Consider the following 14,416-nt stretch of genomic DNA (forward strand, 5'->3'; position numbering starts at 1 on the left):
AGTCTAATTTATTATTTTTTTCTTTTATGGGTCATGTTTTTAGTCGTAATAAGAAGTCTTTGCCTATTCTAAATTTACAGAGTTTCTTCTGTGTTGTAGCTTTTATGCTTCATCTCTTACATATAGGCCTATGATTCATTTTGAGTTAATTTTTGCTTATGGTGTATGAGGTAAGGGTCTAAATGGTTTCTCATTTGTTTATTTTTGCATATGGATATTCTCTGCTGTTTGACTTCAGTTTTCTCATTTGTAAAATGGAAATAATACCTTCTCTGACTCCCACAGTGAGGTTTTAAGGATCAATTGAAATCATAATATGTGTTGTGAACTTTAGCAGCTCATACATATGTAAGGTAGTATTGTTATTATAAGGGAGCTATAAAATATTAAGAGGGTTAAATGGCTTGCTTAAAGTCACACAAAAAGTCATTATTTGAGTCCATGTTAATATTCAAGGATCCTGGTTTGCCCAACTGCTTCTTCATATACAAATGTCTGCAAACCACAACAGATGGTGGAACAATATAGCAGGGTTACAACCTGGTACAAGCTAGCATCATCTTACAGAAACCCAGAATTCTGGAGCTATGTAATTATGGCCTGTGTGGATTTAAGTTTTAAAAAAAAATTTAGCATTGAACATTGGAGATATGTACATCTTTTTTTTCCTCATCTTAACTTTCTTTTGGGAAGAAGAGAAAATTAAATTTCTAAGCCATGAGCCTCATCTGGACCTTCAGATGTGTTTGCCATAGTAACACATACAAACTAAAATTATATTGTACTATAAATTCAAACTGATCAATTTCCATAGTCGCTATATCAGGCCAAAACTACTCTGAACATTTTGTTTTCGCCCACTTTTATTCTAATATATTACTGTTCCATCTCTCTGACTCTTGGGTTGCCTGTTAGAGACGTTAATATTTTTCTACTTTTTTGACCAGTCTCCCATAGTTATTGCTAATTCCCTGAAACATGATGGGATAGTTAGCTTTTTTATGCAGAGAGTAATTTAATAACCCTCTTGACTCATTACATAGTATATGTTGCTTTTTACTGTTTGATTGAATGTGCTATGTATCCCTTTTGTTTTAAATGCTTGGAAAAAAAATTTGCCCTTGTTTGACTTTTCTGAGACCAGTCACTAATTCATTATTTATTAAGAAGATTACCTTTATCAAGTCCTCCATACAGTGGCAAAATGGCTATTGCACAAATGTAAAACCTCAATCCCACAGCATCATGCTTTACACTTTACAAAGCATTCTTACATCCATTATTTCATTTGACAACCCCCCCCCCCCTTCACTAATTGTATGAAGTAGGCAATGCTGGTATTATCCTTAATATACAAATGAGGAAATTTTTAAGATTCCAAAAAGTCAAGTTACCAATTTGCCTAAGTTCATATGGCTAATGAATGAAAGTCAGAACTAGAACCATCTGACCTCAGTTCCAGGGCTCTTTCCACCAGAACACATGTCTTATTTACTTGCTCCTGCTAGGAATTTCAGTTCAAAGGAGAGGCTCAAGTTGGTATTTAGTACACTTTTTGCCTAGCCCTATATCCCAAAGATTTTGTCCTTTTTTTTGTTTGTTTTATAGTTTTATATTTTACATCTAAGTTCATAATACATTTTAGGTTAATTTTTGTATGACGTGTGAGATTTAGGTTGAGGTTCATTTCTGTCTATGATATCCAGTTGCTCTAGTGCCATTTGTTGACAAGGCTGTCTTTCCTCCAATAAATTGCTTTTGTACTTTGACCAAAAATCAGTGGGGATGGAGAAGAGTATGGAGGTTCCTAAAAAAAACTAAAAGTAGAACTACCATATGACCCAGCAATCCCACTACTGGGCATATACCCTGAGAAAACCATAATTCAGAAAGACACATGCACCACAGTGTTCATTGCAGCACTAGTTACAATAGCCAGGACATGGAAGCAATCTAAATGTCCATCAACAGGTGAATGGATAAAGAAGGTGTGGCATATATGTACAATGGAATATCACTCAGCCATAAAAAGGAATGAAATTGAGTTATTTGTGGTCAGGTGGATGGACCTAGAGTCTGTCATACAGAGTGAAGTCAGAAAAAAACAAATACTGTATGCTAATGCATATATGTGTGGAATCTAAAAAAATAGTACTGATGAACCTAGTGGCAGGGCAAGAATAAAGACGCAGATGTAGAGAATGGACTTGAGGGCACAGAGGGGAAGGGGAAGCTGGGAAGAAGTGAGAGAGTAGCACTGACATATATACACTACCAAATGTAAAATAGATGGCTGGTGGGAAACTGCTCCATAGCACAGGGAAATCAGCTCAATGCTTGGTGATGACATAGAGGGGTGGGATAGGGAGGGTGAGAGGGAGGGTCAAGAAGGAGAGGATAATGGGGATATGTGTATAAATACAGCTGATTCACTTTGTTGTACAGCAAATACTGGCACAACAGTGTAAAGCAATTATATTCCAATAAGGAGCTTAAAAAAAAGCAAGTGGAGTGATTGCACCCACTTTATTGTTCTGTTACATAATTGTTATTAGCTATCTAGTTCCTTTCCCTTTCTATATTCATTTTAGAATAATCTCGTTTAAATCTACAAAAATTCCTTCTGGGATTTTGATAGGAATTGCATTAAACTGTATTTGTTTCCTAGGACCGCCATAACAAATTACCACAAACTGGGTGACTTATAATAAGAGAAATTTATTCTCTCACAGTTCTGGAGGCTAGAAGTCTGAAATCAAGGTGTCAGCAGGCCATACTCTCTCTGAAGGCTCTATGGGGAGGATCCTTCTTTGCCTTTTCCTGTCTTTTGGTGGTTGCTGGTAAACCTTGGCATTCCTTGGCTTATAGATTCATCACTCCAGTCTCTGTCACCACATGGTATTCTCCCTATGTGTCTGTCTTTCTCTTTTTCTTATAAGTACATAGCCATTTTTGGATTAAGGGTCCACTCTACTTCAGTATGATTTCATCTTAATTTAATTACATCTGCAGTGCCCCTGTTTCCATATATGATCACATGATGAGGTACCAGGGGAGGGGGAACTTCATCCAAACTAGTACACTGTATATCAAGAATTGACATCTTTATTTAATCTCAATTTAAAAAAAGAATTGACATCTTTATTATATCTAATATTCCAGTCCATGAACAGGGTATGTCTCTTCATTTATTTAGATTTTTAAATTTCGTTCATCAGTATTATGTAGTTTTCAGCATACAAATCCTATACATGTATTGTTAGGTTTACATCTGTGTTGTGAGTTTGTTTTTTGTTTTTTGTTTTTTTTTTGAGTGATTGTAAATGGTGTCTGTGTGTTAATTTCTAGCATGAAGAAATATAATTGATTTTTCTATGTTTATTTTGTATCCCACAACTTTGCTGAACTCACTCATTTCAGGAATTTTCTTTGAAGATTCATTAGGATTTTCTATGTAAACAAACATGTCATCTGCAAATAGGGACAGTTTTATTTCTTCCTTTCCAACCTATATGCCTTCTCTTTCCTTTTCTTGCCTCACTGCACGGACTAGAACTTTCAGCACCATGTTAGTTAAGACAGTGGATATTCTTGCCTTATTCACTCTCTTAGGGGGAAAACATTCAGTCTTTCACCATTAAGTATAATGTTAGCCATAGGATTTTTTTTTTAATAAATGCAGTTTATTGTGTGTCAATTATATCTCAGTAAAAGTTCCTAAAGGAAAAAAAAGAGAGAATGAAATAATGCCATTTGCAGCAACATGGATGGACCCAGAGACTATCATACTAATTGAAGTAAGTCAGAAACAGAAAGACAAACATCATATGATATCACTTGTATGCGGAATCTAAAAAAATGATACAAATGAGCTTATTTACACAACAGAAACAGACTCACAGACATAGAAAACAAACCTATGGTCACCAAAGGGGAAAGGAAGGGAGGGATAAGTTAGGAATTTGGGATCAACAGATACACACTACCATATATAAAATAAACAACAAGGACCTACTGTACAGCACAGGGGACTATATTCATTACCTTGTAATAACGTATAATGAAAATGAATCTGGAAAAGAATTGATATACATATATATAACTGAATCACTTTGCTGTACACATGAAACCCTATAAATAACTATACTTCTTTTTTTTTTTTGGCTGCATTGCGGCTTCGTTGCTGCGTGTGGACCTTCTCCAGTTGCGGCAAGTGGGGGCTACTCCTCACTGTGGTGCATGAGCTTCTCATTGCGGTGGCTTTTCTTGTTGCAGAACACAGGCTCTAGGCGTGCGGGCTTCAGTAGCTGCAGCACGCAGGCTCACTAGTTGCAGCACACAGGCTCTAGAGCGCAGGCTCAGTAGTTGTGGCACACAGGCTTAGCTGCTCCATGGCATGTGGGATCTTCCCGGACCAGGGATCAAACCCGTGTTCCCTGCATTGGCAGGCAGATTCTTAACCACTGAGCCACCAGGGAAGTCCCTATAAGTTTTGGAGGTCAGAAGTCCAAAATGAGTCTCACAGGGCTGATATCAATGTGTCAGCAAGGCTGGTTCCTTCTGGAGGTGCCAAGCCAGAATCTGTTCCTTGTCTTTTCCAGCTTCTATAGGCTGGAAGGAGGAACACTCCCAAACGCATTCTACAAGGCCACCATCACCCTGATACCAAAACCAGGCAAAGATGTCACGAAGAAAGAAAATTATAGGCCAATATCCCTGATGAATATAGATGCAAAAATCCTCAAGAAAATACTAGCTAACAGAATCCAACAGCACATTAAAAAGATCATACACCATGATGAAGTGGGGTTTATTCCTGCAATGCAAGGATTCTTCAGTATAGGCTAATCAATCAATGTGATACACCATATTAACAAACTGAAGGATAAAAAGCATAGGATCATCTCAATAGATGCAGAAAAGGCTTTTGACAAAATTCAACATCCAGTTATGATAAAAAAAACTCTCCAGAAAATGGGCATAGAAGGAAGTTACCTCAACATAATAAAAGCCATATATGACAAACCAACAACCATCATTCTAAATAGTGAAAAACTGAAAGCATTCCCTCTAAGAACAGGAACAAGACAAGGGTGCCCACTCTCACCACTATTATTCAACATAGTTTTGGAAGTTTTAGCCACAGCAATCAGAGAAGAAAATGAAATAAAAGGGATCCAAATTGGAAAAGAAGTAAAATTGGCACTCTTTGCAGTTGACATGATATTATACATAGAAACCCCTAAAGATGCTACCAGAAAACCGCTACCACTAATCAATGAATTTAGTAAAGTAGCAGGATACACAATGCATGCACAGAAATCTCTTGCATTCTTATACACTAACAACAAAAGAGCAGAAAGAGAAATGAAGAAAACTCTCCCATTTACCATTACAACAAAAAGAGTAAAATACCTAGGAATAAACCTGCCTAAGGAGGCAAAAGACCGTATGCAGAAGACTATAAGACACTGAGGAAAGAAATCAAAGATGATACAAACAGATGGAGGGACATACCATGTTCTTGGATTGGAAGAATCAACATTCTGAAAATGACTATACTACCCAAAGCAATTTACACATTCAACACAATCCCTACCAAATTACCAATGGCATTTTTCACAGAACTAGAACAAGAAATCTTACGATTTGTATGGAAACACAAATGACCCTGAATAGCCAAAGCAATCTTGAGAAGGAAAGACAGAGTTGGTGGAATCAGGCTTCCTGACTTCAAACTATACTACAAGGCCACAGTGATCAAGACCGTATGGTACTGGCACAAAAACAGAAATAGAGATCAGTGGAACATAATAGAGAGCCCAGAGATAAACCCATATGCATATTGGCACCTTATCATTGACAAAGGAGGCAAGAATATACAATGGAAAAAAGACAGCCTCTTCAATAAGTGGTGCTGGGAAAATTGGACAGCAACATGTAAAAGAATGAAATGAGAACACTTCCTAACAGCATACACAAAAATAAACTCCAGATGGATTAAAAACCTAAATGTAGGGCCAGACACTATAAAACTCCTAGAGGAAAACATAGGCAGAATGGAATACTACTGAACCATATAAAAGAATGAAATAATGCCATTTGTAGCAACGTGCGTGGACCTAGAAATGATCATATTAAGTGAAGTAAGTCATACAGAGAAAGACAAATGTCATAAGTTATCACTTATATGTGGAATCTAAATAAATGATAGAAATGAAATTATTTACAAAACAGAGATAGACTCACCAACCTAGAAAACAAACTTATGGTTACCAGAGGGGATAGCGGAGGATGGGGGGAGATAAATTAGGAGTTTGGGATTAACAAATAGGTATTACTATATATAAAATAGATAAACAAGGACCTAATATATAGCACAGGAAACTATACCGTAAGTCCCCTACATACGAACATTCAAGTTGCAAACTTTCAAAGATGCAAATATGCATCCACATGTCCAATCATGTCAGGCATGAGCAAAATTGCAGCTTGTGCTCCATCTCCTATTGCTGACGATCCTTCAGCTCTACCATCTCCCACCTCCTCTCCCTCCTCCAGTCAGTAACTCTTCTTGCCTGTTCACTCGATGCCAGCCCCTGTGTGTCAGGTGTACTGTACTACTATACTTTTCAAGGTACTATACTGTAAGGTTAAAAATGTTTGCTTTATTTTTTGTTTGTTTTTTATGTATTATTTGTGTAAAAAGTATTATAAACCTATTACAGTACAGTGCTATATAACCAATTGTGTTAGTTGGGTACCTAGGCTAACTTTGTTGGACTTACAAACAAATTGGACTTATGAACACTCTCTCGGAATGGAATTCATCCATATGTAGGGGACTGACTGTATTCAATATCTTCTAATAACCTATAATGGAAAAGAATCTGAAAAAGTATATATAAATAAATGAATCACTTTGATCTACATCTAAAACTAACACAACAATGTAAATTAACTATACTTTAATTTTTAAAAATCGTTTAAAAAAAGGAACCCCAATAAGATTAACTGTTGGCTTCTCACCAGAAACAGTGGGGACCAGAAGGCAGTGGCATATTCAAAATGATAGGAAAAAAATAACAGCTAACCAAAAATCCTATAATCAGCAAAATTATCTTACAAAAATGAAGACATTAACAGATAAAAAACTGAGAATTTCTTGCTAGCTGACCTGCCTACAAGAAATACTAAAGGAAGTTCTTTAGGTTGATAACAAGTGACTGCAGATAATAATTCAAATCCAAACTCACAAACAAACAAAAAGCATTGGTAATTAGGTAATTATACCGCAGTATAAATGCATATTTATTTTCCTTTCTTCTCTTGTATTATTTTAAAAGCAAATGTATAAAACATATAATTGTTTTGTTGGGATTTTATCATATAAAATGTAATATAAAAATAACAGCACAAAGAAGGCACGTGGGAGCCAGCTTGGGAATAAGGAATGACACTAGAGAATAACTCTCAGCCACGGGAAAAAATGAAAAGAACCAGAAATGCTAAATAAGAAAGTTAATATAACAAATTATAAATATATACTCCCATTCTTTACTTCTCTTAGCTTCTTTGAAACACATAAAATTATATGAAGTAATTAAAACTCTTATTGTTGCATTGTATCTTTCAAAGCTTACCACAAAGCTATAGTAATCAAGACAGTCTGGTACTGACATAAGGATAGACTTATAGATTAATGAAATATACTTAAAAGCCCAGAAACAAATCCTCACCTTTATGGTGAATTGATTTTTGACCAGGTTGTGAAGACTATTCAATGTGAAAAAGTAGTCTTTTGGGACAAGTGGGTAGCCACATGGAAAAGAATGAAGTTTGGACCCCTATCTTGAAATGGATCAAAGACGTAAATGAAAGAGCTGAAATTATAAAACTATAATTACATATAAACTAAAATAATAAAGCTTTTAGAAGCATAGGCTTAAATCTTTGCAACCCTGGATTAGGCAGTGTTTTCTTAATATGACACAAAGAGCACAAGCAATAAAATAAAAAATCAATTAATTAGATATCAGCAAAATTAAAACTTCTGCAAAGGACCATCAAGGAAGTGAAAAGACAGCCCACAGAGTGGCAGTAAATGTTGGAAATCATATATTTGTTAAAGGACTTGTACTTAGAATGTATAAAGAGCTCTTACAACTCAATAATATAAAGACAACTAAATTTTTTTAGTGGGCAAAGGATCCGAATAGACAGTTCTGCAAAGAAGATATTCAAATGACCAGTAAGCATATGGAAAGATTCTTGACATCATTAGTCATCAGAGATAGGCAAATCAAAACACAGTGATCTAGCACTTGACACCCACTAAGATACATGACTATAGTCAAAAAGACAGATAATAGTGAGTATTGACAAGGATGTGGAGAGATTGGTGCCCTCATACACTGTGTTACTGTACAGTGGTACAGCTGATTTGGAAAACAGTCTGGCTAAGTTCCTTAGAAGGTTAAACATGGAGTTACAATATGACCCAGCAATTTCACTTCTAGGTATATACCCATAAGAAATGAAAGTAACTGCCAAAGACTTACACACAAATGTTCATAGCAGCATTATTCATAATAGCCAAAAGTGGGAGAAACCCAAATGTCTATCAGCTGATGAATGCATAAACGAAATGTTGTATTTCCATACAATGGAACATTAATTGGCCATAAAAAAGAATAAAGTATTGACACGTGCTACAACATGGATGGACCTTGAAAACATTATGCTAAGTGAAAGATGCCGGTCATAAAGGACTACACACTGTGTGACTCTGGACATTTATCTGAAATGTCCAGAACAGGCCAATCTACAAAAGACAGAAATTAGATCAGTGGTTGTCCAGGGATGGGGTGCGGGTACTGGGGGAGATGGGGAGGCTGCTAATGGGCATGGGGGTTTCCTTTTAGAGGGATGAAAATATCCTCCAGTTGATTGTGGTGCTGGTGGCAGAACTCTGTGAATGTACTAAAAGTCATTGAATTGTACACTTCAAGTAGATAAATGTATGGTATGTGAATTATATCTCAGTAAAGCTGATGTACACAATATTCACTTCAGGAACCCTGAAGAGAGCCTAAAAAGACAGCACTTGTGTTCCAAAACACCTGCAATTTTGTTAGAGATATGTATGATATTTATTAAGATGTTGAAGACAGAGAAAACTGGCTTCAGATATGAGCCCCAGAAAGTCATAAGTGCAACACCTCTATTTGCTGGCATTGATTTTTATGTTACCATAGGCAAGCCTATATTGCATTGGGGTGAGTAGCTGCACAGATGCATTTCTTCGTTGAAGATTAATGATTCTCCTGAGCAGTGCCAGACGTGAGAGTAGCTGACACAAATGAAAATAAAACTCCAGTTCCCTAACTCATTGAATGGCACCATCATTCTTCCAGTTGCCCAAGCCAGACATCTAGGAGTCATCGTCAGCTCCTCCCTCACTCCCATTTCTAATCTATCACTAAGTCCTGTCAGTTCTTCCCCATAAATGTCATATATTCATTCACTTTTTTCCATCTTCCACAATCACCAACATAGTTCAGGTTATCATCTCTTACCTCAGCTACTGCAGGAACCTTTTAGCTGCTCTCCTTGCATCTCTTGCTTTCTTCATTTCTCCATCCAGCAACCAGAGTGATCTGTTAAATTTTCAGATATGTGTGACCTTGCTTCATCTTCTTCAGTAGTTTTCCCGTTGCTCTTAAAGACGAATATCTTGAACGTGGCCTACAAGGTCCTGCCTACCTGTCTATCCTCACCTTGAACCGCTCTTTCCGTCACTCTCTGCACTGCTAGCCACACTCTACAAGGCCACTAATTGTCACCTCCTAGACAAATTTGATGGCCTTCTTCTTTACCCTGGCCTTCATTACTGACCACTGCCTCCTTATTGAAATTGTCTTTTCTTTTGTCCTGTATTTTCTCATCACTCTTCTATGTTATCTTTTCCCTCTTACCACCCAACTGTGAACATTTCCGATATTCTGTACTCTTTCCTTTGCCATGTGCTATACTCTGTCCTTGAAGCGGATTGATATCCTCCAGCTATTACCTGAGTTCCAGTCCATATCTGCAACAGCCCACGTGACATCTCCAAAGTTACCTCAATCTCAACATGATGAAAATAGAGCTTAACATTATCTTGATCCCTTATCCCTGGAAACACTTCCTTCCAATTTCCTCTTTCAGCGCTATCAGCATTCTCTCGGCCACTCAAACTATGTCCTTCAGAGCTATTTTTAATTTACCTGTCTTCCATTTCCCATGTCAAATCAGTTACCAAGTTCTACTGATTCTTCCTTTAAAATATCGCTTCCATCTCTCCATTCCCGTTGTCACTGTTGTACTTCCGACCCTCATCACTTCATTCTTCATCTCTCGCAAGTCCATTTAGACAGTTCTTGCTGTACGTGTTTTCTCACACTCAGGCCTGTTCTAAACACTATTGGCATTTCAATCTTATTAAAATTCCAACCTCATCACATAACTTTCATTCTCACAAAGTTTCAGGGACTTCTCATTGCCAGCAGAATAAATTCCAAAATCTGTGGCCTGTTATGCAAAACCCTTAACACTCCAGCCCGATGTTTCACAAATTACATTCCACAAGATGTTAGTAAATTATCTACATGCTCTGGATTAAACAAAGTTACATGGTTTCTTTACTATAAAACTTTCTAAAACTTATAATGAACTAATATGCATTAAAACTCTCCAAGAGGTTGTATATAGAATGCAGCATTTCCAAAATGTATTTGCCTAAAGAACCCTATTTTTATACACCATCTGTTAACATTTTTCATGACACTAATGTTCTGAGGAAAAGGATCTAGGAAGTGCTTAGGTAGCCCCATCGTACATTTCCAGTCCTATTTCCCATTAATTTCCCTACATCAATTGTCTGCTTGGGTGAAATGATTATTAGTCCCCCTGAGACATGCTCAGTCTCAAGCACAGTCTGAGTCTTTTGATTCTGTTCTGCCCACATGGAATGCCCTTCTCTTTCTCTGTTTATATTTTTTAAGTTGAGATACAATTCACATATCATAAAATTCACAATTTTAAAGGATACAATTCAGTGGGTTTTACTATATTCACAGAATTCTGCAACTATCACCAGTATCCAAATCCAGAACATTTTCATCACCCCAAAAAGAAACCTCATAACCATTAGCAGTCACTACCCATTCCCCCCTCCCCCAGCCCCTGGCAACTACCAATCTTCTGTCTCTCTGGATTTGCCTGTTCTGGACATTTCATATAACCTCTCTATAGCTATATATCCTGCTCATCTACCCTAAGATCGTGTCTGTTTGTTCAGTCATCCAGTTAAGACACGCTCATGTGTCAGGCTGTGAATATGCAAAGGTCTGCCTTTAAGGAACTCCCAGCCTAGTGGAGGGAGGAGACAGACAATACAGTGCTGTTGTAGTGCTGTGAGCAAAGTGCCATAGGAACAAAGTGATACAGATAATAAGTTGTGGACAGTCAGGGAAAGCCTGGCTTGAGGAGGTAGCATTTGACTGGATATTGATTCATTTGTTCATTCATTCATCAATTCATTCAGCAAATCTCTGTTGTGCCCTTCTTATGTGCCAGGCACAGTGTTGGACTCTGAGGATACAAAGATGAACAAGAAAAATTCCCTGTACTCAAGGTGCTCAGCATGGAGGAGATACATATATACACAGTTTCAAAACATTGTGATATAAGTTGTATTAGAAGAATGTAAAGCTTGCCATGGGAACAGAGAGAAAGGAATAACCAACTCTGTTAATTTGAAGAAAAAGTAGACGTTTACCAAGTGGATAAGGATTGGGTGGGGAGGGGTGGCATTTCACACAGAGAAAGTAGACCTCTGACTGTGCCAGCCCAGGGTGCATTTCTTTGCCTGAGGTGGAGCACCTACTGCCTGTGCCACTGTGACTAGCCCTTAATCACATTCCTGGTGTGGTCCTCCTTATACGCAGATGCCTTGCCTCCCAGAGGCATTATGTGTCATTTAGGATAAGAGTTTCGTCTCGTCCCTCTTTGCACCCTCATTCTCATAGTGTTTTTTGCATAGTGATTTTTTGTAGATTCACGTGAGTGAAAGTACAGCAGAGACGTCATTGACACTCTCAAGAACCTGCTGCCCAGGTCTTCTATCACATGTCCCCCATCAAGGGCCTGAGACCTCTTGTGTAGATGAAGGGCTTTAACATGGAATGAGCACACGAGGGCTCCCTCTTGGTCCATCTCCTGTACAAGAACTGCGAAAGTAGCTCCTTAGACTAATCCTTTTTGCTATTGCAAAATCTTGAGATCAGTCATGTTAAAAGGCAAAGGGACCATCTTAGAAATGTGCCCTGTGTTCATAGCTAGGTAGATATTGTCATCATTAAAGATTAATATTTTTAAATTGCAATCAGTTGACAAGTACAATAAAACAGATTACCCTGCATAATCAGTTTTTGCCTTCAAAAAGTGAAAACTTGAGGTTTCCCAGAGAAGGAATTCGGCCTCGAGATTCTAAAAGAAATTCTGCCTGAGTTTCCAGCCTGCTGGCCTGCTCTACAAATTTTGGACTCAAGATCACATCAAGTCTTACCTAAATTTATAGCCTGCTGGCCTACTCTGCAGATTTCAAACTTGCCGACCCCTGCACTGTGTGAGCCAATCCCTTAAATCTCTCTATATGTATGCAAAAAATTAAAGGTTAATATAATTTCTGTTCCAAACACAGACTGATTCAGGTCAGGGAAATTCACAGATTCAATAAAACTGCTGCTTGACAACTTTCTCTGAAAATTACAGATAGATATTGGGGAGATAATTGAGGACAGCAACAAGAGAAGCCCCAAACAGGATTCAGGTTTTTCTCCTGCTTCAGAAAGACCAGAACTCAGTCCAAGAGGGCTTCGTTGCTTTTTTAGTTTGTATGTCGCTTCATGAGGTCTTGCTATGGAGAATCCTACAGCTGACAGGCCTTCAAGGTGCTCTCCTCCTACTCTCCAGGAGCATAGGATTGCTCACGGAGGCTGTGGGCTCCTTCCTCAGTGTCGGCAGAGCACCCATTGTTTAATAATAATGGGATGCAGCCCTGACAGAGTCAGTGTTACAGTGATTGTGACAGTAATAACTGTAAACCCACTGTTCTTGGATTTCAGGAAGGCTACCCAGAAGTGGAGATTCTCTGGCTGATGGCCAAGTCCTGGAATACTGGAATATTTATGTACAGCAAGAAAAAGTGTGTATCTGCTGAAAAATGGTGTGGCCTGGCATTCCGTTTCCTTGACCACCTTGGCTCCCTCAAGAGTAGCTATGAAACTCAGGTGAGGAGGGAGAGGGCTAGGGGTGGAGGGCATGACTCAGGGGCAGAGAGGTTCTATGTGGCTCTCAGTAAGGACACAACCCTACCTTCCTTGGCTAGGAAAGGATCTTGACCATTGTTCCTCTCAGTGGTTTTATAGAACTGCGAGAGTTATGGGACTATAAACAGTAATTTCTTATGGTGAAAACCAGGAAGAATGGTGAACAAGGCAAACTTAGGAATAGCAAATGGAATCTAATTAGGAAGAATGCCAAGAGTGAGCTCTGGAAAGATGCATCATTGTCAATGCCAGTGCATGTAGGGAAGGACCAGCCTCTGTACAAACAATGACTGTTTAAAAAGACATTTTCTACGGGAACTATTTTGAGTAGCAGACTTCTGGGCCCTTAGCTAACCAGGAGTGGCTTGATAGAGAAGAAGGTTTTGTATCAAATAAGAGCAAAGGATCTTTTATGTTTTAACTACCTTCTCCCTTATAATAGCTGCCTGTCTCTAGTAGATGGACCTGGGGTCATGGGATCTCTCTTCCCCAAGAGAGTACTGTATGTTCTCCCCAGAGCGGTGCCTCAGGTCTCAGAATGTAAAGGTTAGACTCTCATGCCATCACCGCGGGTCTGGGAAGCTTTCCCACATTTCCTTTCCTCTCAAGAAATCTAATTGCTGTTCTCTTTCCCAGATGAATGCTCTGCAGAGTGCGCTTGTGGAAGCATTAGATAAAAACAAGGGCTCAGTTTGTAGTAAAGAATGAGAACTGCTGGAACAAGGCATATATGCAGGCAAGCTGACAGCAACTTGAAGAAGATGTGTGGTCCTGAGATGTTGAATTCTTACCAAACTTGCTCTTGAGCTTTTGTTTCTGTTTTCTGCTGCCCTATTTTCATGTTGTTAAAGGAAATGTTCTAAAATAAAAGCATTTTGACTTCTACTGCTGTGACCAGCTCATTTCTGGGGGACAAATGTTTCCAAAGTGTTAAGGAATATTCCTATATATAAAATAGCCCATGTGAGAGCAAGAAGATTCACGCGCCATGTGAACAAAAGGGAATGTTCATCCCGGTCCAACACAAGTTGCATTTTATTAGA

At 38.2% G+C, this 14,416-nt stretch overlaps 1 protein-coding gene across 1 annotated transcript in view; it reads left to right on the plus strand.

The window, feature by feature from the left end:
- Nucleotides 1–14,081, plus strand: part of TEX11 (testis expressed 11) — a 338,452-nt gene extending 324,371 nt beyond the window's left edge. The window contains exons 30-31 of the mRNA XM_057717635.1: nt 13,170–13,334; nt 14,010–14,081. Of these exons, the coding sequence (XP_057573618.1) occupies nt 13,170–13,334; nt 14,010–14,081 (237 nt within the window). The remainder of the gene's footprint in view (nt 1–13,169; nt 13,335–14,009) is intronic.
- The last annotated feature ends 335 nt before the right edge of the window (nt 14,082–14,416 follow it).

The sequence above is a fragment of the Hippopotamus amphibius genome, chromosome X (assembly GCF_030028045.1).
Source record: "Hippopotamus amphibius kiboko isolate mHipAmp2 chromosome X, mHipAmp2.hap2, whole genome shotgun sequence".
In the NCBI taxonomy this organism is placed as follows: domain Eukaryota; kingdom Metazoa; phylum Chordata; class Mammalia; order Artiodactyla; family Hippopotamidae; genus Hippopotamus; species Hippopotamus amphibius.